This window comes from Anser cygnoides, chromosome 29 (assembly GCF_040182565.1).
Source record: "Anser cygnoides isolate HZ-2024a breed goose chromosome 29, Taihu_goose_T2T_genome, whole genome shotgun sequence".
NCBI classification, from domain to species: Eukaryota; Metazoa; Chordata; class Aves; order Anseriformes; family Anatidae; genus Anser; species Anser cygnoides.
In genome coordinates this window covers 2,329,961-2,355,091 of record NC_089901.1, presented here as the reverse complement: position 1 = coordinate 2,355,091, position 25,131 = coordinate 2,329,961, and the positions used below count along the sequence as shown (strand labels likewise).

General features: G+C 64.6%; 1 protein-coding gene and 1 long non-coding RNA gene across 3 annotated transcripts; one reads left to right on the top strand and one right to left on the bottom strand.

The window, feature by feature from the left end:
- Positions 1-88: 88 nt before the first annotated feature.
- CACNA1F (calcium voltage-gated channel subunit alpha1 F) lies at positions 89-24,276 on the bottom strand. Its single transcript, XM_066984750.1, is given in 54 exon segments — positions 89-176; positions 178-197; positions 199-342; positions 468-551; positions 554-685; positions 687-716; positions 814-1,179; positions 1,260-1,410; positions 2,080-2,216; positions 2,307-2,420; positions 2,518-2,648; positions 2,744-2,762; positions 2,764-2,846; positions 2,965-3,067; positions 3,153-3,249; positions 3,359-3,486; positions 3,791-3,950; positions 4,646-4,737; positions 4,844-4,909; positions 5,044-5,172; positions 5,286-5,306; positions 5,485-5,568; positions 5,671-5,781; positions 6,664-6,822; positions 6,915-7,116; positions 8,366-8,512; positions 9,619-9,671; positions 9,822-9,929; positions 10,742-10,829; positions 11,089-11,195; positions 11,330-11,389; positions 11,638-11,767; positions 12,187-12,319; positions 12,397-12,448; positions 12,539-12,587; positions 12,712-12,796; positions 13,048-13,168; positions 13,649-13,856; positions 14,199-14,424; positions 14,545-14,705; positions 14,858-14,884; positions 15,780-15,867; positions 15,976-16,059; positions 16,150-16,304; positions 16,387-16,490; positions 16,735-16,931; positions 17,580-17,732; positions 17,836-17,978; positions 18,069-18,208; positions 18,653-18,758; positions 19,966-20,209; positions 20,525-20,572; positions 20,997-21,150; positions 21,800-24,276. Coding segments are annotated over 52 exon segments (6,048 nt in total). The 5' UTR covers positions 20,553-20,572; positions 20,997-21,150; positions 21,800-24,276.
- LOC136787528 (uncharacterized) lies at positions 5,004-16,327 on the top strand. 2 transcript variants are annotated; one of them, XR_010826918.1, is made up of 9 exons: positions 5,004-5,140; positions 5,316-5,578; positions 5,641-5,742; positions 6,930-7,058; positions 8,384-8,506; positions 9,847-9,988; positions 11,591-11,862; positions 12,756-14,419; positions 16,253-16,327. It is a non-coding gene; the product is annotated as an uncharacterized lncRNA (long non-coding RNA). The 2 variants fall into 2 exon arrangements; XR_010826919.1 differs by lacking the exon at positions 16,253-16,327 and having other exon boundaries at positions 12,756-13,834; positions 14,182-14,716.
- Positions 24,277-25,131: the final 855 nt, after the last annotated feature.

The window sequence follows — 25,131 nt, the reverse complement described above, 5'->3', positions numbered from 1 at the left end:
CGAGTTACCCCCCCCCGATTTTTGAAATACTCCTAATTTTTGCCGTACCCCCCCCCCAATTTTTAAACCCCCGCCCCCCCCCCCAAATTTAGGGCCCCCCCACACAAGCCATCTCGTCGGCCAGCTCCTCCTCGGCCGGCGGCCGCAGCGGTTCCTCGTCGCTGTAGACGGGGGCCGGGCGGCGGCGGCGGCATGCGTGCGGCGGCGGCGCGTGAGCAGGTCGGCGGCGGCGCTCTCCATCTCGTCCATCGTCAGCTCGCAGGCGTCGGCGATCTCCCGCTTGGCCACCGCCACGAATTTGGGGTCGCGGGCGAACAGCCCCAACCCCTCCGAGATGAGTACCTGTGGGATTATTATTATTATTATTTTTTAGGGGGGGGGGGGGGGGACACCCCGTTAAACTCCTCGTTAAATCCCGCTGCGGAGAGGACGCGGGGAGGAGGATGAGGAGGAGGGGGGGGACTCACGGCCTCCACGAGGCTGTCGGCGGAGCCGCGGCCCAGCGGCAAGCGGAGGGGGCCCTGGGGGCCGCGTTCCCCTAAAATCCAGCGGGGGAGAGCGGGGGGAGGCTGCCGCCGGCCCCCCCCGCCGCCGCCGCCCCCCCTTCCACGAGGATGAGGGGGGCGTAGAGGACGTGGCCGCGGGGGGTGGCGGCGGCGGCGGCCCAGGCGTGCGAGGAGCCCCCCCAGGCGCCAGGTTTCGGAGCTGCCGTAGCCCTGGGGGGGGGGACGGGGGCACACACACACGTCATTCGAGGGGGCAGGGACACGCACGTGGGGGTGACGCGTGTCACACGCGTGTCACACGCGGTACCTGGGGCCTCGCGGGGCCGGGGGGGCCCGAGGGGTTGTAGGTGCCGGGGATGGGCTCGTCCTCGCAGCTCCCCTGGCGCCGCAGGCACTGGATGGTGAAGGACGGCTTCCGGCCTTTGGGGGGGGGCTCAGTGAGTACCCCCCCCTTTCCCCAAAGCCCCCCCCCAAGGTGTATTTGAAGGGGGGGGGGGTCCCCAGAAGCCCCGCCCCCTACCTGCGGGGGGTGGGGGGCAGGAGCCGGCGCCTCTTGAGCTGCTGCCCCTCCAGCGCCCCGTTGTGCAGGGCGAAGTGGCGGGGGGGCAGCGGCAGCGAGCCCCCCCGCGAGGCCCCCCCGGCCCAGCGGGGGATGGCCGAGGGTCCCAGCCGCCTGCGGAGGGGGGACAAGAAGGCGTTAGGGGGCCGGTGGGGGGGGTTATAGGGGCTGTGCCCCCCCCCCCCCCCCCGTACCTGTCCCCAGCCCAGCGGTGGCGGGCGGCCGGGCCCTCGGTGTCGTCCTCGCGGCCCGCCGTCCTCCGGCTCCTCCCCGTCCTCGAGGGGCGCTGCCTCCTCCTGCCCCCCAGCAACGGGGTGGGGGCCGCGCTCCCCAGCCGAGCGCCGCCTGCACGTGGGGGGTTGAGGGAGTGGGGGGGGTTTGTGTCCCCCCACCCCCGCCCCCCCCCCTCTCATCCATCCCTACGGGGGTGCCACGGTGCCCCCAGAGTCCCCCCCACACCCCTGAGGGTGCTCCCCCACCCCTGAGGGTGCCCCCCCACCCCTCCCCCACTTAGGGTGCCCTTCACCTCAGGGTGCTCCCAACCCCTTTAGCGTGCCCCCCCCGTACCCTCTAGGTGCCCCCATACCCCTTTAGGGTCCCCCCCCACCCTGCCCACCTTCTTAAGGGGCCCCCCTACCCCTTTGTTTCCCTCCCCGCCCAGTGTGCCCCCCGTACCCTCTAGGGTTTCCCCCCCCACCCTGCCCACCCTTCCTCTTAGGGTGCCCTCCCCATCTCTTTAGGGTGCTCCCAACCCCTTTAGCGTGCCCCCCCCCTTTAGGGTCCCCCCCCCACCCCCCCCCCCCAGTGCCCCCCCACCCCTTTGCCCCATAGGGTGCCCCCCCCCTTTAGGGTGCCCCCCCCCCACCCTTCAGGGTGCTCCCAACCCCTTAGGGTGCCCCACACAACCCTTAGGGTGCCCCCTTTAGGGTGCCCTCGCCCCATTTAGGGTCGCCCCCTGTCCGTCCGTCCGCCGACCCCCCCCCCCCCCCCCTTTTTGGGTGCCCCCCCCCCTACCTGCCGCCACGGCGGTGGGTGACGAGGTGGGGCAGGGGCGCGGGGTCCTCCCCCTCAGTGGGGACGGGGCTGGCGGCCTTCGGGGACTCGGCCAGCCCGGGGGGGCTGGGGGCGGAGCCATACAGGGCCTCAGGGGGCTGCGGGCGGAGGGGTGGGCGTGGCCTATGAGGGTGTGTCCGGTGGGGGGCGTGGCCTGCGAGGGCGTGGCCGATGGGGGCGGGGCTTACGGCGTAGGTCAGCTGCTCCTCCGGGGTGCCCGCGGGGCCCTCGTCCCCCTCCAGGTCGCAGCTCAGCGCCCGCCGCATCTCGGGGCCCAGCGCCTGCAGCGTCTGCAGCCCGGCCTGGGGGGGAGGTGGGCAAAAAATAAGGGGGGGGGGAGGGCACGACGGCCGCCCCCACCCCATCGTTTTTTTGGGGGCGGGGGGGGTCCCGACCCACCTGCAGGGCGCGCTCGTTGCTGGGGCCGGCGCTGGGGCCGAGCATCCCCCGCTCCTTCCGCCGCCGGAACTTGCGGAAGTAGTCCTGGATCAGGAAGGTGGCGTAGAACTTCCCCACCGTCACCTCCTCCTCTGGGGGGTGGGGGGGTGGGGGGTCAGGGACACCAGGAGTGGCCCCCCCCACCCTAAAAGTGTCCCCAAATTGGGGGGGGACGGGGGGCGCTCACCCTCCGGCGGGGGGATGACCCTCGTCCAGCAGCTTGGGCTTGGTCCTCTTCCAGATCTTCTTGATGACGGCCCGCAGCTCCTTGTTGGCCACGTCCAGGTTCCCTTTTTTTTTGGGGGGGGGGGGACACGCAGGACAGCAGGGAATGGGAAGGGGGTGTCCCCACCTTCCTGTCACACCCCCCCCCCCAGCTCAGTGTCACCCCCCCCCCCGGCCCCAAACCTTCCGTCTTGATCTTGAGGGAGGTGCGGACGAGGGCGAAGAGGGTGGCGTTGAAGGTGACGGTGCCGTCCGAGTTGAGCGGCATGTTCATGGCCACCAGGCGCTGCGGGGGGGGGCAGACAATGGGTAAACGGGGTGGGGGGGAGCAGGGGGCGACCCCCCCCCCCCATCACGGTGCACCCGAGCACCTTGCAGGCCACGCGGTGGGGGCAGAGCTTCCCGAAGCCCAGGGGGGGCTGGATCCGGCGCAGCAGCGTCACCACGTCCAGGTGCTTGATGCGACCCCTGCGGCCGGGGGGGGTGGGGGGGGTGGAGGGTGACAAGTTGGGGGGGGTGAGGGTGACGAGGGGGGGGTCACAGTGTTATGGGGGGTGGGGTTGTGCCGGTGCCAGACCTGGCGGCGGGGTCGTACTCGGACCAGATGCGCTTGAACTCGTCGAGGTGGTGGGGGCCGAGGATGGACCAGTCGCGCGTCAGGTAGTCGAAGTTGTCCATGATGACCGCCACGAAGAGGTTGATGATCTGGGGAGGGGGGGGCTCGCCGTGGGGCTGGGGGGGCTCGCTGTGGAGCTGGGGGGGGCTCGCCGTGGGGCTGGGGGGCTCGCCGTGGGGCTGGGGGGTTTGCCGTGGGGCTGAGGGGCTCGCTATGGGGCTGGTTATGGGGTTTCTTGCCGCAGCGTGCGCTTCTTGCTGTAGGGCTGGGGGGTGTCGCACCAGAGCTGCGTGGTGTTTCGGGTGGGGCGGGGCAGTGCCGTGGGGCAGCGCCGTGGGGCAGGGCAGCGCCGTGGGGCAGCGCCGCGCCATGGGGCGGCGCCACGGGGCTCACCAGGAAGGCGCAGAGCATGAAGAAGCTGATGAAGTAGACGATGGCGAAGTTGCTGCCGCAGGTGAACTCCTCGCCGGGCCCCGCGTCCGACTCGGGGTCGCAGCGCTTGCCGGGCAGGCTGGCCAGCATGATCTCCTGCCACGCCTCCCCCGTGGCGCACCTGCGCCCCGCACGCCCGGCTGGCGCCTATAGGGCCCCTCCGGACCCCCCCCCCATAACCCCTACCCCCACCAGGATGCCCCTATAGGTGGGCTGGGGTGACCCGCAGACCCCGTAGGGAGGTGGTGGGGACCCCGCAGGGACTCCAGGACCCCACAGAGGGTCCCCGTGAGAACCCTGCAGGGACTCGCGGACCCCACAGGAGCCCCCTGTACCCCCATAGCAAACCCGCAGGCGGGCACAGACCCCATAGGGACCGTGTAGGTACTCTCCACGCAGCCCCGCGGACCCTATAAGGACTTGGTGGGGACCCTACAAAGACTTGCAGTGACCCTACGGTGGTCCCCGGGCTCCGCTAGGACCCTTTAGGAACCATGCGGTGACCCCCAGACCCCATAAAGGCTCTATAGGAACCATGCAGTGACACCCAGACCCTATAGAGATGCTGTACGGCCACTACAGGGACCTCCAAACCCCACCGGGACCCTATAGGAACCCCCAGAAGCCATAGGAACCCCCCCACACCCCCCACAGGGACCCTTCCCACGCCCCTGCCAGGCCACTTAAACACCACAGGGACCCTACAGGAACCGTGCGGCGCCCCCCTCACCCCCCCACACACTACAGGGACCCCAAAAGACCCTGGGCACCCTATAGGGCACCCTATAGGACCCATAGGGGACCCCAGAGCCGCACCTGAAGAGCAGCAGCACGGCCTGGGGGAAGGTCTGGAAGTTGTTGTTGCGGTTGATCTGGGTCCCGTCCTGCAGCGCCACCTTCCCGAAGGTCTTGGGGGACGAGAAGGGGCGGGGAGGGGGGTTCCTGAGGGACCCCCCCGCCCTCCCCGCCCCTCGCACGCGCCCCTCGCACGCGCCCCTCGCACGCGCGCCTCACCTGCATGCCGATGACGGCGTAGATGAAGAAGATCATGGCGATGAGCAGGGCGACGTAGGGCAGCGCCTGCGGGGTGCGGCACCAGCGTGGCGGTAGGGGACAACGGGGGGGGGGTCCCTGGTGTCCCGTGGCCCCCCCCCCGCGGTGTGCGGCCCCCCAGCGGTGCCCACGTTTTGTCCCCGTGTCCCCCCCCCCCGAACCTGGAAGGATTTGACGAAGGTCCAGAGCAGCGTGCGGATGCCCTCGCCCTTGGAGAGCAGCTTCACCAGGCGCATGACGCGGAAGAGGCGGAAGAAGGTGATGGAGATGCGGGAGCTGTCCTCCGAGCTCTGCGAGGGGTGGGGGGCACGGGGGGGGGTGAGGAGACCCCCCCTCAGAGCCCCCCCACTCCCCACATCCCCCCCCCCCACATACTTAGAGGGGGGGGACGGACGCCCCCTACCTCACCGACGTGCCCCCCGTTCTGTTGCAGGCACGCACGGCGCGGGTGGAGACGGATGGAGATGGCGGACAGACGGATGGAGATGGACGCGAGGACACGGACCCGGTGGGGGGGGGTCCCAAAAAGCAGGGGACCCCCCCCGCAAAGTTTTGGGGACCCCCCCCCCCCACCCCACAAAGAAGAGGCGGGGGTGACTCACGTTGACCTCGGTGACCGCGATGTCCACCACGCTGCCCACCACGATGAGGGCGTCGAAGGTGTTCCAAGCGTCGCAGAAATAGTGCTGGGGGGAGGTGAGCGTGGGGGGGGGGGCACCCCAAAAACGCCCCCCCCCTCACCATGAGACCCCCCCCAGATTTGTTGTAACCCCCCCCCGTGAGCCTACGCGGGGCTTGAAGGCGATGATCTTGAGCAGCATCTCGACGGTGAAGAGCCCGGTGAACACCATGTTGAGCAGGTCCATCACGTAGTTGAACGGCTTTGACTGCTCGTAGTGCTGGGGGGGGGCACTTTAATTGCCCCCTCCCGCAACCCTAAACACCCCCCCAACCCTTAAATGCCCCCTCCAGCACCTAAATGCCCCTCCCAGAACGCTAAAGGCACCCCCAGAACACCCAATTGACACCCTGGGGTGCTCTAACAGCCCCCCCAGGTTGCTTTAACTGCCCCCCCCCCCCAGGGCACTCATTGCCCCTGCAGTGGCCATAACTGCCCCCCTTGGGCCATTTAAAAGCCCCCCCGAGCCATTTAAAAGCCCCCCCATGGTCCTTTTGAGCCCCCCAGGGGTGCTGTAACTGCCCCAGGAGCCTCAATTGCCCCTGCCATTCCCTTACAACCCCCCCCATGACCTTTAACTGCCCCCAGTCTCCTTCTAGGGGCCCTAACAGCCCCCCCACGGGTCTTTTAACTGCCCCCAGGGGCCCTAATTGCCCCTCTAGCGTCTCTTAATTACCCCCAGGTCATTTAAAACCCCTCAGGGTCCCAATCTGCCCCCCCCAGGGGTGCTTTAACGGTCCCTAAGGCCCCCGCTCACCCCTTTGTCATCCCTTACCGACCCCTTGGGCCATTTTACTGCCCCCCCATTCCCCCTATCCCCCCCCTGCCCCCCAGGGGTGCATTAACTTGCCCCAGTAGCATTTCTTAATTACCCCGGGGCCATTTAGAAGCCCCCCCCACCCCCCAGGCTCCCAACTGCCCCCCGGCACGCTTTATCTACCCCCATACTCCCTTGACGCCCCCTCAGCGCCCCCCACGGACCCCAAAATGCCCCCCACCGACCCTAAAATGCCCCCCACGGACCCCAAAACGCCCCCCACAGACCCCAAAACGCCCCCTGCCGACCCCAAAATGCCCCCCCCTGCCCCCCCCAGCCCCGAACCTGCACGGCCAGGGCGATGGTGTTGAGGAGGATGAGGACGAACATGATGTACTCGAAGGCGGTGGAGTTGACCATGGCCCAGACGCGGTACTGGCTGCGGTTCTTGGGGATGTAGCGCCGCAGCGGCTGCGCCTTCAGCGCGTACTCCACGCACTGCCGCTGCCGGGGGGGGGGGGGGGGCAGGACGCAAATACGCACCCACCGGCACCGCGGGGGGGGCCGCAAGGCACCGCGGGGGGGGCCCCACGCACCTGGTTCTTGTCCAGCTCGCAGTTGCGGTACTCGCTCTCGCCCTGGGCGCGGAAGGTGATGATGACGAAGCCGACGAAGATGTTCATCATGAAGAAGGCGATGACGATGATGTAGACGATGAAGAAGATGGAGATCTCCACGCGGTAGTTGTAGATGGGGCCCTGGTCCTCCGCGTTGGCGTCGATGGCCTTGTACAGCAGCCTGGGGGGGGGCGGGAAAGGGGTTGGGGGGGTCAGCGCCCCGATGGGGTGGCTGTCAGCGCCCTATGGGTGCAGGCTGGGGTGTCAGCACCCTATGGGGGGGGCACATTGGGGTGTCAGGACCATAAAGGTGCAGGTTGGGGGTGTCAGCACCCTATGGGGGGGTACATTGGGGTGTCAGCACCCTATGGGGCAGGAAGGTTGGGGTGTCAGCACCCAGGGGAGGTGGACATTGGGGTGTCAGCACCCTATGGGGGGATACATTGGGGTGTCAGCACCCTATGGGGCAGGAAGGTTGGGGTGTCAGCACCCAGGGGAGGTGGACATTGGGGTGTCAGCACCTTATGAGGGGGGCACATTGGGGTGTCAGTACCCTATGGGTGCAGGTTGGGGGTGTCAGCACCCTATGGGGGGGGGAGGTTGGGGTGTCAGCACCCAGGGAGGTGGACATTGGGGTGTCAGCACCTTATGAGGGGGGCACATTGGGGTGTCAGTACCCTATGGGTGCAGGTTGGGGGTGTCAGCACCCTATGGGGGGGGGAGGTTGGGGTGTCAGCACCCAGGGGAGGTGGACATTGGGGTGTCAGCACCTTATGGGGGGGTACATTGGGGTGTCAGGACCATAAAGGTGCAGGTTGGGGTGTCAGCACCCTATGGGGGGGGGTGGTTGGGGTGTCAGCACCCTATGGGGGGGGGAGGTTGGGGTGTCAGAACTCTATGGGTGCAGGTTGGGGCGTCAGCACCTTATGGGGGGGGGCACATTGGGGTGTTAGTGCCCTAAGGGTGCAGGTTGGGGTGTCAGCACCCTATGGGGGGGTTTATGGGGTGTCAGTGCCCTAAAGGTGAAGGTTGAGGTGTCAGCACCCTACGGGGAGGAAGGTTGGGGTGTCAGCACCCAGGGGAGATGGACACTGGGGTGTCAAACCACAAGGGTGTTGGGGTGTCAGCACCCTACGGGGGGGGGGGGGGGGGCACATCGGGGCGTCAGCGCCCTAAAGGTGCACCTCGGGGTGTCAGTGCCCTAAAGGTGCACCTCGGGATGTCAGTGCCTCCCGTAGGGTGCACCTCGGGGCGTCAGTGCCCCAGGGGGGTAAGAATTTGGGGTGTCCCGCGCCAAGGAGGTGCACGTTGGGGCGTCAGCGCCACGTGGGTGCAGGGTGGGGGTGCCGGCCCCCTGGGGCCCCAGAGTGGGGTGCCGGCGCCCTATCGGGGTGCCAGCGCCGCGGGGGGGGGGGGGGGGGGCCACTCACGCGGGCCACCCCTCGAAGGTGGAGACGGTGAAGAGCGCCATCATCCCCGCCAGCACGTTGTCGAAGTTGAAGTCGCTGTTGTGCCACAGGCGCTCGCGCACCGAGGGGTGCGACACGTCCCCGTCCTTGTACACCAGGAAGGTGCCCCTGCGGGGGGGGGACACCACGGGGTGGGGGGGGGACACCGCGGGGGGGGGAGGACACCGCGGGGGGGGCACGGCCCCGGCCTCGCGCAGCGGGAACGCGCCCGGCGGCTGGGGGAGGGGGCGCGCGGGGGCAACGCGACGCGACCCAAGGGCGGCCCCGCTGCCGTCACGCACCCTGCGCACGCGCTGGGCTGGGAACCCGCTCAGCCCACACTCACACTCACACTCACACTCAGCCCACACTCAGCCCACACTCAGACTCAGCCCACACTCCCCGCACTATGTTCACACTCAGAGGGCACTCAGTTTGCACGCGTACGCTCCGACCACGCTCACGCTCACTTTTTCAGCCCACACTCACGCTCAGCCCACACTCACGCTCTGCGTTCGCCCCCTCCACTCACACTCCAGCCATACTCACAGTTCATACTGCACACTCACACCCTACACTCGCACTCGCACTCACAGCCCTCACTCCAAACCTAATCAGCCACCCGCATTTCATTCACCCACACTTCAACTACACTCACAGCCAGCACTCACACTCAGCCTACGCTCCGCTCGTACCCTGCCCGCACTCACACTCAGCCTATGCTCCACTCGTACCCTGCCTGCACTCACACTCAGCTCACACTTCCTCAGCCTACACTCACTCCACACCCTACATTCGCCCACTCCACTCACCCGTCACACTCACTCTTGGTTCATAGTGCACACTCACAACCTGCACTCACACTCAGCCCGCACTCACACCTACACTCACCCTCAGCTCACAGCTTCTACACTTAGCCTGGACCCACCTAAGCCGCACGCTCCAACCACACTCACAACCACACTCCCAGCCTGCCTTCAGCCGCTCCACTCACACTCCAAGGACACTCACAAGCCACACACAGCCCACTCGCAGCCTGCACTCACACTCAGACACCCCACTCACACTCAGCCTCCGCTCACAACACTCTGCCCCCACTCAGCACTCCGCTCAACTCGCCGCTTACTCAGCCCGTCCTCGCGCCCCGCGCTCGCACACCCAGCCTACACTCACACTCACGCTCACACTCACACTCACACTCAGGGCCATGGGGGGGGGGGGGGGGCAGGACCCACTTGCACTCCCCAGGCGTGTGCTTGGCCTCGTCGGTGCAGCTGTAGAACTTGCCCTGGGGGAAACGGGGATCAGAGGGGCCGTGGGGGTCCTTGGCCCCTTTGGGGGGGTCCTGGCCCCTCGGGGGGGGTCTGACCCCTTTGGGGGGGGTCCCGGCCCCTTTGGGGGGGGGGTCCCGGCCCCCTCGGGGCAGGGGGGCGCCCACCTTGAAGAGCTGCACCCCGATGCAGGCGAACATGAACTGCAGCAGCGTGGTGACGATCATGATGTTGCCGATGGTGCGGATGGCCACGAAGACGCACTGCACCACGTGCTGGGGGCGCGGGGACAGCGTGACGGGGGCGGCGGGGACACGGGGACAGCGTGGCACAGGTATGGGGGACACCGGGGGGTTGGGGACACGGGGACATCATGGCATGGGTGTTGGGGACACCAGGACATTGGGGACACGGGGATGTTGTGGCATGGGTGTTGGGGACATCAGGGCACTGGGGACTTGGGGACATCATGGCATGGGTGTTGGGGACACCAGGGCGTTGGGGACATGGGGACGTCGTGACATGGGTGTTGGGGACACAGGGACAGTGTGACATGGGAGTGGGGGACACCAGGGCATTGGGGACACGGGGACAGCATGGCATGGGTGCTGGGGGCGCGGGGACAGCGTGACGGGGGCGGCGGGGACACGGGGACAGCGTGACGGGGGTGTTGGGGACACCGGGGCGTTGGGGACACGGGGACATCATGGCATGGGTGTTGGGGACACGGGGACACTGTGACACCGGGTGCTGGGGACACCAGGACGCTGGGGACACCAGGGCATTGGGGACATGGGGACAGCATGACATGGGTGTCAGGGACACCAGGACATTGGGGACATGGGGACATCGCGGCATGGGTGTTGGGGACACCAGGGCATGGGTGTCGGGGACACGGGGACGCTGTGACACTGGGTGCTGGGGACACCAGGACGCTGGGGACACCCCCTTCTCCCAGTCCCCCCAGCACGCCACCGCTGCCCACCGCCCCAGGCACGCCCCGCGCCGCGTGCTGGGGATCCCGGTGCTCCCAGTGGCACCAGTAAGGGCGTACCCCCCCCCCCCCCAGTCCCTCCCGGCGCCGTACCTTGAGGCCCTTGGCGCGGTTGATGGCTCGCAGGGGCCGCAGGACGCGCAGCACGCGCAGGATCTTCACCACCGAGATGGCGCTGGAGCTGCCGCGGGTGGCGGGGGACACCCGTGTCCCCAGGGGCGCTCCCAGTGCTCCCAGTGCCCCCAGGGGCGCTCCCAGTGCTCCCAGAGGCACTCCCAGTGGCTCCCAGTGCCCCCAGCAGCATTCCCAGGAGCACTGACACTCTCTGTGCCTCCAGCTGCATTCCCACTGCTCCCAGTGCCCCTCCCAGTGCCCCTCCCAGTGCCCCTCCCGGGGCTCCCAGTGCCCCTCCCAGTGTTCCCAGTGCCCCCAGTGCTCACTGGATGCCGAAAGAGACGAGGGAGACGCCGACCACCAGCAGGTCGAGGAGGTTGAACCAGTTGCGGCAGAAGGAGCCCTTGTGCAGGAAGGCGCCGAAGGCCGTCATCTGGGGGGGGGGGGGGGGGGGGCGGTGAGCACCGGGGAGGCCCCCCCCCAGCCCCCGAGGACTCCCCCCAACCCCCGGGGACCCCAAAAACCCCAGGACCCCCCCCAAAAACCCCACCCCACCCCCCCCAATACCTTGAGCAGGATCTCCACGGTGAAGATGGAGGTGAAGGCGTAGTCGAAGTAGCCCAGGATCTGTGGGGGGGGGGGGGAGGGGGGGAAACGGGGTGACCCCCCCCAGGACCCCCACCCCAAACACCCCCAGGGACCCCCCCAAATCCCCCCCCAGTTCCCCCCATTTCTGCCCCCACCCCGGCCACCAGTGGGGCGCGTGGGTCCCAGGCAGCCGTGGGGTGATGGAGCCCCCACCCCCCCAACCCGCTCCGTTTATCCCAGTTCCTCCCAGCTCCTCCCAGTCCCGCCCAGTCTGCCCAGTAGCCCACGTGGTTGCGGGGCGAGTGGGCGCGCACGGGGTCCTCGGCGGCCAGCGAGACGCTGCTGAGGATGATGAAGACGAGGATGAGGTTGGTGAAGACGTGGTGGTGGATGAGGGCGTGGCACCGCACCCGCAACCTGCGCCGAGCACGCGTCAGCACCTCCCAGTGCTCCCAGTTCCTCCCAGTTCTCCCTCAGCCCGCTGTCCGGGACGCCCTCCCCCAGCACTCCCAGTTAGTCCCAGTTCCCTCCAGTTTCTCCCAGAGCGTCCCCGGTCTCCACAGGGAATCACCCCCAGTCCCAGCGCCCCCAGCATCCCCAGCCCTGCTGTCCCAGTGCTCCTAGTCCCCCCAGTTTGTGTCCCCATTCCCCCCCATTTGTGTCCCCAGTCGCCCATTTGCACCCCCCAATCCCAGTATTCCCAGTATCCCCCCCCAAGTTTGTCCTATTCCCAGTATCCCCCCCAAAGTCTGTCCCCCCACCCTCCCCAGTTTGTGTTTCTCACCCCCAGCTCCCCCCAGTTTGCCCCCAGTGCTCCCAGTTGCCCCCAGCCTCACGGGTTGGTGCTGCCCAGCAGGAAGAAGGCGCTGCCCTCGGGGATCGGCGCCACCTTGTTCTTGGGGGGCTCCTCCAGGCCCTCCAGCCGCGCCCCCCCCAGGCTGTCCCGCTCCCCCCCGGCCTCCTCGTCGCCTGCAGGGACCCCGGTGTCACGGGTTGGGGGGGGGGGGGGGGGCCCTCCGCTGCCCCCCAGGGGGTCCCGGCCTCACCTTCCTCGCTCCCCTCCTCTTCCTCCTCCTCCTCCTGCTGCTCCCCTTCAACCTGGGGGGGCGGGGGGGGGGACGGGGGGGGGGGATGAGTGTGCAAGAGGCGCCCACGCGTGTCGGGCCGTGCAAACCCGCTCGCGCTCACCTTCACGCTCACGTCCTGGCTCCCCGCGACGGCCTCCCCGGCCTTGTCCCTGGGGGGGGGACAAGCAGAGGGGGCTCAGCCAGGGGACGCTGGTGCCCCCCCCCATGATGTCTGTCTGTCCCCCCCCCCGTGTCCGTCTGTCCCCCCCCCAGGACGCCCCCCCCCCGGCTCACTTCTTGCCCTCGGCCCCCGAGTTGATGTTGTCACCGTCCGCCAGGTTATCGACCGCGATGGCCAGGAAGACGTTGAGGAGGATGTCTGCGGGGAGGAAGGGGTTAACCAGTGCTCCCAGTATCCCCCAGCGCCTCCCAGTATCCCCCCAGTGGGTGTTTCCAGCCCCCTCCGTGTCCCCGCACCGTTCGGTTCCCATTCCCTGCTTGTTGCCTCCTGTGCCAGCTCCCCAGGACCATCCCCAGTCCCTCCCAGTTCCCCAGCGCCCCCTTCCCAGTCCCTCCCGGTTCCCCGGCGCCCCCCTCCCAGTGCTCCCAGTGCTCCCAGTGCCCACGCACAGTTCCCGCAGATGAAGAGGATGACGAAGTAGATGCAGACGAGCATCCCGGGGAAGACGGGGCCGCCGTAAGCCATGATCCCGTCGTACATCACCGCGTTCCAGTCCTCCCCCGTCAGGATCTGGGGGAAAACAGAGGGGGGGGGACCCCAAAACTTCAGCATCCCCCCTCCCAGCCCGTCCCAGTGCTCCCAGTACGCCCCCTCCCCGCATACCACCACCTCCCAGTCCTCCCTGATCAGGGTGGGAGGATGCACGTCCCCGCAGGATCGCAACGGGGGGATCCCCCGCCACTTTTTGGGGCTCCCTACGGTTTTGGGGTCTCCCCATGTGGTTTTGGGATCCCCCCATAGTTTTGGGGTCTCCCCACCAATGGTTTTGGGGTCTCCCCCAGATTTTGGGGGTCTCCCTTCATGGTTTGGGGATCCCCTCCATGTCTTTGGGGTCTCCCCGATGTTTTTATGTTCTCCCCCACGTTTTCTGGGATCCCCCCCCCCGATTTTGGGGTTCCCCCTCATGTTTTTTGGGGGGGAGTCTCCCCTCTGGCTTGCGGGTTCCCCCCCGGTGTTTTTTGGGGGTCCCCTCGCTGCTTTTGGGGGCACCTGGAAGACGGTGAGCAGGGCCTGGGGGAAGGTGTCGAAGGTGCTGCGCTTGGTCTGGGTCTCGTCGAAGCTGAAGCGGCCGCCGAAAAGCTGCATGCCCAGCAGGGCGAAGATGATGATGAAGAGGAAGAGCAGCAGCAGCAGCGAGGCGATGGACTTCATCGAGTTCAGCAGCGAGCCCACCAGGTTGCTCAGCGACGCCCAGTGCCTGCGGGGGGGGGGGCGGGGGGCACTGGGAGCACTGGGAGCACTGGGGCAGGCTCCCCTACGTACCCCCTCCTGGCGGCAAGCCCCGCCGCGCGCCACCCGGCGGGGTCCCTGTCACCGTTGTCATCGTCATCACCGCGTCGTCCCCGTGCCACCAAGTAATTCATGGCGGTGACAGATGGCTGCGTCACCCCCGATGTCCCCAACCCCGTGTCATCCCCGTCCCCATCACCGTGTCGTCCCCGTGCCACCAACCAGACACTTTGGGGGCCTGACGAGTGGCTCCGTGCCACCCCCGGTGTCCCCAACACCGCCGGTGTCCCCAGCGCCGCCGTCCCCGCACCTGGTGACCTTGAAGACGCGCAGCAGGCGCACGCAGCGCAGGACGGAGATGCCCAGGGGCTCCATGGCGCCGCGCTCCACCAGCGCCGTCTCCAGCACGCCGCCGCACACCACGAAGCAGTCGAAGCGGTTGAAGAAGCTGGCGAAGTAGCACGAGGGCCCCAGGGCGTAGAGCTTCAGCACCATCTCGGCGGCGAACAGCGAGAGCAGCGCCTTGTTGGCGTAGGCTGCAGGGGGCGAAAATCGAGACGGGGGGGGGGGGATAACGCCCCAAAACCCCGCAGGGGGTGCGGTTGGGGGGGGTTGGGAGGGGTTGGGAGGGGTTGGGACCCCCCAGCCCCGCCGACCTTGCGTCTCGGTGAGCCACGGGGGCTGCCCGTGGTGCTCGGAGGCGATGGTGAGGGTGTTGAGGAAGACGAGCAGCAGCACCGTCCAGTAGAAGGACACCGACTTCACCGCCCCGCGGCAGCGCCGGCGCAGCACGCGGTTCAGGCGGCGCAGGCGACGCCTTGGGGGGGTGGGGGTGGGGGTTGGGGGGAGAGATGGGATTTTTTGGGGGGTAGAGAGGATTTGGGGGCAACGCAGGGCGTTATAGGGGAAGCAGGGCGGTGTCAGGCCCCCCCCCCCCCCCCCCCCCCCAGTCCCCCTTTCGCCACTCACCAGAATTTTGTCTTGGTAATTTTGCCCCTGGGGAGGAGGAAATAAATTAAATAAATAAATAAATAAATAAATAAATAATAAAAGCATCAAGTTACCCCAAAAACAGGGGTCGGGGAGGGCACAGGAGATCGCAGAGGGTGTGACGGGGGGGGTTATCCCAGATGGTCTGTCTCATCAGGGGTCCAAAGGTCAGTTTTGGGGTCTGGGGGGGATCTATAAGGAGTCTGGGGGGGTCCAAGGGTGAGGTTTGGGGTCCTAGGGGGAACTATAAGGAGCTGGGGGGGGTGCCAGGATCAGTTTTGGGGTCTGTGGGGATCTACAATGAATCATGGGGGGGTCCCAAAGTCAGTTTTGGGGTCCTAGGGGGAACTATAACGAGTAAGGGGGGGTCCCAGGATCAGTTTTGGGGTCCTGGGGTGGAACTATAAGGAGCTGGGGGGATCCTAGGGTCAGGTTTGGGGTCCTGGGGGGAACTATAAGGAGTTATGGGGAACCCAGAGTCAGTTTTGGGGTCCTGGGGTGGAACTATAAGGAGCTGGGGGGATCCTAGGGTGAGGTTTGGGGTCCTGGGGGGAACTCTAAGGAGCTGGGGGGATCCTAGGGTGAGGTTTGGGGTCCTGGGGGGAACTATAAGGAATTACGGGGGTCCCAGGATCAGTTTTGGGGTCCTGGGGGAACTATAAGGAGCTGGGGGGATCCTAGGGTCAGGTTTGGGGTCCTGGGGGGAACTATAAGGAGCTAAGGGGGCCCCAGGGGGAATACAGGGGGCTGTAGGGCATCCCGGGGGCAACGCTGGGGTCCCAGCGGGGCTATGGGGGATCTGGGGGGCTACAGGAAGCACTGGGGGGGGACACAGGGGGGGTGAAGAGCACCCTGGGGGGGCTGCAGGGGGTCTTGGGGGGGGCCCCATTTCGGCGCTCACAGGCAGCGGTCGCAGGCGTTCGGCTGCGCCTCCTCCTCGCCGGCCATCTCGGTGTTGACCGACGTCGTCTCGCTGCCGGGGAGGCTGGCTGGGGGGTGGGGGGGGGGGGACACAAGGTCGGGGGGGGGCTGGGGACCCCTCAGATGGGGGAAAAAGGGGGGGGGGACGCCCCAATTTTGGGGGGGGGGGGCGTTACCGTGGGTGTCGGTGGAGTGGCTGGCGTGCCGCAGCCACTTGAGGCGAGGCTTCCGCTTCCCCATCAGCTCCTCGGTGGTCAGACCTGCGGGATTTGGGGGGGGGGGGCAGGGGGGTTGGGAGGTGGGGGTGTCCCCGCGAGGGGTTCCCCCCCCCCCCCAAAAAAAAAACGCACGGTGCTTCTCGTGCTCGTCCTCGTCCCCCTCGAGGTCCTCGGCCTGGGTGATCCAGTCCATGTAGCCCCGCAGGTCCTCCTCCAGCTGCTGCTTCTCCCGCAGCTTCTGGAAGTCTCCGCGGGCTTTCGCCTTCTCACGCTCCTTGGAGAACTCCCTGAGGGGGGGGGACACGTGTGGCACACGCCCCGCCCTGACACGCTAACGACACGCGAACGACACGCGAACGGCTTACGCACCCGCTCAGCACCCCCAGGACCAAGTTGAGGACGAAGAAGGAGCCGAAGATGACGAGGCTGACGAAGTAAATCCAGGGCAGCTCGTGGCCCATGGCGTCCTGCATCTGGGGGGGGGGGCGGGATTTGGGGTGAATTTAGGGGAAATTTGGGCGGGTGGAATTTGGGGTGACCCCCACGGGGTTGAGGTGACGCTTTGGGGGGGGGGAAATTTGGGGTGACGAAAGGGAAGCCTGGCCCTCGGGGGATGCCAAAGGCAGGCAGCGGGGCCCACCCACATAACGGGGCGGATTTCGGGGGGTGGGGTGGCGGATTTTGGGGTGCCCCCCCCCCCAAAAAAAAGAAGCTCACCCAGTACAGGACGTCGGTCCAGCCCTCCATGGTGATGCACTGGAAGACGGTGAGCATGGCGAAGAAGAAGTTGTCGAAGTTGGTGATGCCTCCGTTGGGGCCCTCCCAGCGGCCCCGGCACTCGGTGTTGTTCTGCAGGCAGGCGCGGCCGTGGCCCGAGAAGGCGCAGGGCGAGGGGTCGTCCTCCGACTCCAGGTCTTTTTTTTTTTGGGGGGGGGGGGGGGGGTTAAACACCCCAAAAACGGGGTTTGGGGGCAGCCTGAGGTGGTCCGGGGGGGCTGCTGGGCGAGGGGGGGGCTGCCGGGCGAGGGGGAGCTGAGAGACCCCCGTTTATGGGGGTGGGGGAATGGGGGAAGTTGGGAATTTAGGGGGGGAGGGGGGTCTCGGTTTAGTGAGTGGGGGGGTCTCAAGGGTGCTGGGGGGGTTGGAGGGTGCTGAGGGGGGTTGGGGGGTGCTGGGGGGGGGGGGTGCTGGGGGGTTGGGGGGTTGGGGGGGTTGGGGGGTGCTGAGGGGGGGTTAGGGTGCTGGGGGGGTTGGGGGGTGCTGGGGGGGTTGGGGGGTGTTGGGGGGGGTTGGGGGGTGCTGGGGGGGGTTGGAGGGTGCTGGGGGGCCCTGCTGAGGGTCTTGGGTGACAGTGGGGGGGTCCCGGGGGTGGGTTGGAGGTTGGGGGGTCACTGGGGGTCCTGGGAGGGGGTCCTGGGGCGGGCGCAGCTGCCCCCCGGCGCCCGTCACGGGTGTCACCGAGGGCGCCCCGATGCGGCGGGGCTGGGGGGGGGGGGCGGGGAGGGAAATGGGGGGTCCTGGGCGGGGGGGGGGGGGGGGGTCTCGGGGGGGCACCCCCTCACCGGATCCGATGAAGAAGCAGGTCTTGTGCATGCGGCCGATGAAGAGCTCGAGGCCGACGATGGCGTAGATGATGATGACGAAGAGGACGAGGAGGGCGATGTGCAGCAGCGGCACCATGGCCTTCATGATGGAGTTGAGGACGATGTGGAGGCCTGCGGGACGGGGGGGGGGGGACACCCCAAACGTGTGGTGCGACCCCCCCCCCCCCCTTTCCCCCTTCCTCATCCCCCCCATCCCCCAAAAAAAAAACCTCACTGGGGACGCCGGAGACGAGGCGCAGGGGCCGCAGGACGCGGAAGGCGCGCAGGGCTTTGACGTCGAAGCCGCCCGGCTTGCCGCTCATGTGGTGCGCCTCGCCGGGCTTGTGGGACACCTGCTCCAGGACGACGCTGAAAAGCCTGCGGGGACAAGTTTTTTTGGGGGTGGGGGGGGGGGGGGTCACGGGGCTTTATTTGCCCCTAAAATCGTAGCGGGGGGGGGGTCCTCACCCCACGACGACGATGACGAAGTCGAGCAGGTTCCAGCCGTTGCGGATGTAGGCGCTGGGGTGCAGCACCAGCCCGTAGGCGACGATCTTCAGGAAGGTCTCCGCCGTGAAGATGATGAGGAAGACGTACTCCACCTGCTCCTGGGGGGGGGGGGCGCGGGGGGGGGCACGGGTCACCTGGCACGGCGTCCCCAGGGCCACCGCCCTCCCAGCGTCCCCTTCTCCCGGGGACAAGGGCGCTAAGCCCGGATTAACGCCCCCCCCCCCCCCCCCCCCAGCGCTAAGCGGCTTACAGCGGCGGCACACGCGTGTGCGAGGGGACACGTGCGGCACACGCTCCGGGGGGGGACCCCACTGACCCCCCCCCCCATTTATCTGAGGGACCCCCCCGCAAACGAAACCACCCTGCGGGGGGCACCCCAGTCTCGGAGTAGCCCCCCCCCGGCTCCTGATCCCCAAAGCGGCTTCGTTAAGCCGTGTCGTTAGCCCTTAATGAGCTAAAGCGGCACCCGACCGGGACCGGAAAATGAGGGGGGGGCATCCCCCAGCCCCCCCCCCCTTTTTTTTTTGAGGGGGGGGCCTCACCAGGTTGTGGTTGGCGGCGTTGGAGTCGTCCTCGGGGAAGGGGATGTAGACCCCCAGCGCCACGCAGTTGGCGAAGATGGTGGCGAGGATGAGGATGTCGAAGGGCCTGGCACCGTGGGGTTCAGGGGGGGGGCAGCCCCCCCAGTTTTCCTCGTGCCCCCCCCCCCCCCCCAAAACATCTTTTCCACCCCCGGCCCCACATCCCCTCCATTGTTCACCCCCATTGCTCCAAAACTTGTCCCCAAGCCCCCCCATTTCCCTCTATCCCCCCCCCAAATTTGTCCCCATGGCCCCCATTTCCCCATCTCCTCCCCAAATTTGTCCCCACGTCCCCCATCTCCCCCCAAAACCTGTCCCCATGTCCCCATATCCCCCCAAAACCTTGTCCCATGCCCCCCATTTCCCTCTATCCCCCCCAAACTTGTCCCCATGCCCCCCATTTCCCCATCTCCCCCCCCAAAACTTGTCCCCATGCCCCCCATTTCCCCATCTCCCCCCAAAACTTGTCCCCATGTCCCCCATACCCCCCCAAAACTTGTCCCCATATCCCCATATCCCCCCAAAACTTGTCCCCATGCCCCCATATACCTCTATCCCCCCAAAAAACTTGTCCCCATGTCCCCCCAGCCCCCCAAATCCCCCCCAAACTTGTCCCCATGCCCCCCATCTCCCCATATCCCCCCCAAAACTTGTCCCCATGCCCCCCATTTCCCCATATCCTCCCCAAATTTGTCCCACGTCCCCCATCTCCCCCCCAAACTTGTCCCCATGTCCCCCAATACCCCCCCAAAACTTGTCCCCATATCCCCATATCCCCAAAAACTTGTCCCCGTGCCCCCCCCCAAAAACTTGTCCCCATCTCCCCCCCCAAAAAACTTGTCCCCATGTCCCCCCCATCTCCCCCAAATCCCCCCCAAACTTGTTGCCCCCCCTCCCCATCTCCTCCCCAAATTTGTCCCCACGTCCCCCATCTCCCCCCAAAACTTGTCCCCATGCCCCCCCCCCATCTCCCCCCAAAACTTGTCCCCACGCTCCCCATTTCCCCATCTCCTCCCAAATTTGTCCCCATGTCCCCCATCTCCCCCCAAATCTTGTCCCCATGTCCCCAATACCCCCCCAAAACTTGTCCCCAATCCCCCTTGTGCCCCCATCCCTGTATCCCCCCAAAAAACTTGTCCCCATGTCCCCCCACCCCCCCAAACCTGTCCCCATGCCCCCCATCTCCCCATATCCCCCCCCCAAACTTGTCCCCGTGGCCCCCCCCCCCCCCCGTGTCCCCCCCCTGTTTCCCGTGCCCCCCACCCCAAACTTACTTCCACTCGACGATGCTGATGGCCGCCCGGCGGATGGGGTTGTTGAGGCGGAGGCAGAAGAGGGCGCGGGGGGAGCGGTGGACCCCCCCAGAACCTTGCCCCTTGTGCTTGGCGTGGGGGGGGCGGCGGTGCCGGTGGCCCGGGGGGGTTCCCCCTTCCGCTGGCCCCCCGTTGCCTTCGGCTACCGGCCACCCCAGGGGCTGCCCCATGGCCTCGGCGAAGGACGGGAGCCCCTTGGGGGGGCCTGGGGGGGGGGGAATTTGGTCGAGGGGATGGCAAGGACACCCCCAAACTCCTCTTGTATCCCCCCAACCCCTCCTGGACCCCCCCCCTTCAGGGCCCCCCAAACCCAGTACACGCAGGGACCACCCCCAAATTCCCACATCCCTGTAGAGCGGGGACCCCCTATACAGTGGGGATCCCTTTATATATTGGGGACCACCCTACAACCCCAAATCTTCCCAAGAATGTCCTATATCCCTTTTGGGAACCCCCCCCTTCCCCCACCGGACCTTCGCAGCCCTTTTGGGGACCCCCCCAGGACATCCCCTACACTCACCCTCTCCGTTCTCCTCGGACTCCGACATCGTGAGGGGTGTGCTGGGATCTGGGGGGATATTTTAGGGGGGGGGGGTTCAGCGGGGTTGGGGTGTCTTCAAGCTATCAGCAGGGTTTTGGGGCGTTCGGGTGCTCTTGGGGGGGATTTGGGAGTGGTGGTGGGGATCTGGGGGATTTGGGGGTGGTAGGGGAGGGTTGGGGGGGGGATTTTGGGGGGGCCGGGGGGTGGTTTGCAGGGTCTGGGCCCTCCCCACAGCTCCTCCTGCAGCCCCGGGGCTCGTCACTGCCGGGAGATTAACGGCTTAGCGAGGGAGCGCCCGCGACACCGGGGCACACGCGCGTGCAAGGGGCACGGGGAAAGATCCCAGCCCTACGAGGGGCAGGGAGGGGGGAGAGGAGCGGGGTAGGCGCACAGGAGAGGGGACAGGACGGGGCACGTGGGCCTGAGGGCGAAGCCAGCGCCCGTTCCTTACCTCCGCCACCCCCGCACGGGCTCCGGGTCCCCCTCAGGCACCGCTCACGGCGCCGTTTTCCTTTCCAGGTGCTATTCTCTCACCTCGGCCACCCCCTGTGGGCACCGTTCCCCTCCAGCTGCCCTTCGCGGGTGCCGCTTTGCTCTCAGCTGCCCTTCACAGACACCATTTCTCCCCCTCAGCTGCCCTCACACCACAGACCCCATTTTCCCCTCACTTTACCCCCACAGACCCCCGTTTCTCTTCACTTTACCCCCACAGACCCCATTTTCCCCTCAGTTTATCCCCACAGACCCTATTTCCCCCCTCAGCCCCTCTCACATCTGTTGGGTTTGTCACTTTACCCCCACAGACCCCAGTTTCCCCTCATTTCCCCTCACAGACCCCATTTCCCCTCACTTTACCCCCACAGACCCCATTTCCCCTCACTTTATCCCCACAGACCCCAGTTTCCCCTCAACCACCCCCACAGACCCCACTTCCCCTCACTTTACCCCCACAGATCCCAGTTTCCCCTCACTTTGCCCCTCACAGACCCCAGTTTCCCCTCACTTTACCCCCACAGCCCCCATTTCCCCCAGTTTCCCCCCACAGCCCCCATTTCCCTCACTTTACCCCCACAGACCCCATTTCCCCTCAGCTGCCCCTCACAGACCCCAGTTTCCCCTCACTTTACCCCCACAGATCCCAGTTTCCCCTGACTTTACCCCCACAGACCCCGTTTCCCCTCACTTTACCCCCACAGCCCCCATTTCCCCCAGTTTCCCCTCAGACCCCATCTCCGCCTCAGCCGCGCCTCGCACCTCGCACCCTGCCATCGCGCCCCCTGCAGTCGGCCCGCCACCGCCTACATCTCCCAGCACACCCCGCGCGGCCGGCCCGCCGCAGCCTACATCCCCCATCATCCCCTGCGCGGCTGGGCCACCGCCGCCTACATCTCCCAGCACGCCCCGCGCCGCCGGCCTGCCGCGAACTACATCTCCCAGCATGCTGCGCGACAGGGCGGCCACCTCACTGCTCCTCTGCGGGCAGCCATCGAGGATTCACACGAAGCTTAAAAAAAATGAGGCAGAATTTTATTTTGCCGGGCCAAACGGCCTCTCCCTCAGGAGAAAGACCTCACCCCCGACGCAGTTTTCCCTATATACATAAAATAATGAGGCACAGCTCCACGTTTTCTAGATAAAAAGCCACAAATTTTGTCGGAGCGCAATGGCTTGGCGGCACCAAGCTGTGGACAAAATGGCGGCCTGTGAGGAACGCCCAAAATGGCGGCCAGGCGGCGTCCCCCTCCTTCAGCCTTCACATCACACAGGGGCAGAGTTTTTCTGCTCGTTCTGTGACCGAGTAACTCCCAGGACGCTGTTGTAGACGTATCCTGATCATACCTGAGAGAAAACACCACGATATTTAAAACCGGGTGACATAACGCTGGCTGCCAGTTGGTCTCCAGTAGGACGTAACTCACCGGTATCATAGTCCATAATGCATTTCCCCAAAAAAGTAATTAATTTCTACTAGTCATCATGGATGTCCCTGCTGAGAGTTAGCATATAATCTTATTTTTGGGTTGAGAACAGGCTTTTTTGCCTTCAGGCATGTTACAGGACTTGGTGGTTGCACTTGAAGATCTTGAAGGTCTTTTCCGACCTAAATAAATCTGATTTTTTTTCCCTTCCAGTTTGCTGCAGGCGTGGATCCACGACTCCTGACTTACAACGTTAAGAACAGAGCAGAGCATGTACCTAATAAAACTGTCCTGACTTACAATCTTAGAGCGTGTACCTAATAAAACCGTCTGGTTCCCCAAATAAAATACTGAGGACGCAACAGGCAGGTTTTGCAGCTTGTAATGCTGCAGGTGCCGCCCACAGCTGTGCTATTTCATCTATTAAATATTTAATATTGCCACAGACCTTTCCATCAAAGAATTCCGTGTCTGGGACCAAGGCACGGCATAGGAGGACAGGTTTTCCTTTGATTTCCCACACTCCATCTTCTGTAGCTGTCGCGCCGATCTTTCCCCAGCCGCGTTTTAATTCGGGAGTAAACTTTTCATAAAATAGTTTCTAATGGCAAGGTGGAAATGCCGCACTTCGTAGCTCAGGTAATTATTCTAGTGGTGCATCTGCCACGTTGCTCCCTCGAGTTTCAGCAGACTTACCTTTTTGGTGAGCTTTCTGCTAAATTACAGACTTTTGGCAGGGCGAAAACCTCCGGTAATCCCGTACCTGAGTTCCATTCGCCACCTTGTGGCCAGCGGTACTAACGTAGCCTCTTCCAGATTTAAAACATTGTATTATTTTAAGTTAATATTCGGCTATCCTAATAGTACACATTCATAACAATTAACTGTTATGGAGTATACAGCAAATGTCCGTGTTACATTAACAATAATTGCATAGATTGCCATCACGGTAAGTGGATGGCCCAAAACGAGAGATTTTTTCTCCTAAAAACCTCTTGCAGCAACAGAGGATGATTTTATGACTCTAAGGTGTCAGTCCTTGGACCACGGGCTCTCTTTTTCACACAGCTGGAGCTCAGCAAGAGACGCCCGGTGCCCTTTGTCTTGCAGCAGCTGTATGAAGTTGGTAAGAATACTCAGTATTTCCACAATTTGATTAATTGCCCCAAAATCCTGTATAAATCAGTATACCAGCTTGCCATCTGGGCCAACTTTGGTCTTTTTTATGGGGAGTATGGGGGTGTTACCCAGTGAACTGTGCTCCACAGAGTTCTGTGACTCCTTCCCTTCGTTATTTCTCAGTGGGGTCCACACCAGAGCCATATGAACCCCTCAGCTTTAGGGGGCATTCCCTCTCTTCCCATTTCCAGGTTAATGACAATATTTGCAACGATCCTGTTGAGCTGGCATTCCTCTACCCTTGCATCCCATGATACCTGTTTCTCAATTCCTTCTTCTTGTTCCCTCTGCTCTGCGCGGTGCTTGAAAAGCTGCCACTGGTAAATAAATGAGCATTCTCTTTCTTTTACGTAGCTTTTCTTTTCTCTTCCTTTCATCTCTTCCATTGAGAAAAAAGCAGTTATATAAATTATCTCTGTGAGTCCTCGTTACCACAAAGCATTTTTAGTTAAATTGTTGTGAATAGTTGGAGCGGCTTGGTTTACAAACAGGCTAGCCATCAGCGCTTCCTTAAAATTAACTTCTGCCCGCCTTGGTGTTGTCATCAAGCCTGTCTTGGAGGCAGGCTGCATATTCAGAAGGGTGTCCAGGTACTTGCTCAGGCAAGTTTCTTGTATTTTAGACCAATTTATTCCTCCAGCCAGATTCTCTTATAGCTAGACGTAACCCTCGCCGGGCTGTCTGGCATTCTGGATTCGGCATGATGTGCTGCAGCGTATGGGCTTCGATGAGTACGGTGGGAGATGACAATAAAGCAGGAGAAGCAGGCAAACCTGAAGGAACAGACAGAGATATACCAGCAGAGAAACAGGGAAGCTTTCCCAGGAAATCCTGATTAAAGTCACCAGATCCTTTGGAGCATCCAATTATCCCGTATTTACCAATAAACCGCTCAACCAGGCTGACGTGAGCCACAGAAACGTTGACCTTACCTGACCAACGGCCCCCTCAGATGGCCATACCTCGTTGGCCATCCATACCTTGAGCATTTACCACAATATCAATGCCTATTTTCCAATATTCGAACATCTCCCTTCGAGGGTCTCTTGCTGCGGGGTCCCAGCTGGCTCACCAGACTGTTAGGAATCGCGCTGTTTGATGGAGCAGCCACCTCACTGCTCTTTTGTACCTAATTGTCGATGAACAGGCTTAAGGAATTACAGGAAATTTAGTTTTCCAGGCAAAAAGGTGTCTCCTGCAAGAGAAACACCTCACCCCAACCCAATTCTCCTGTTATACACAAGACAGAATCATTCATATATAACGTTTTCACATGAAATACACACACAAATCACAAAACCTCGCCTGGCTGCTCACAGCGGGTTACCTAACGAGTAATTAAGGATAAATTGCTTCGATATAAAAGCTTTTTTTTTAGCATTATTTCCCTCCGGTCACGCAGCCGCAGGGTCCGACCGCGCCAGCTCCGCGCTGTCGACCCGCGGACAAAATGGCGGCGGGCGAGGGACGAACAAAATGGCGGCGGCG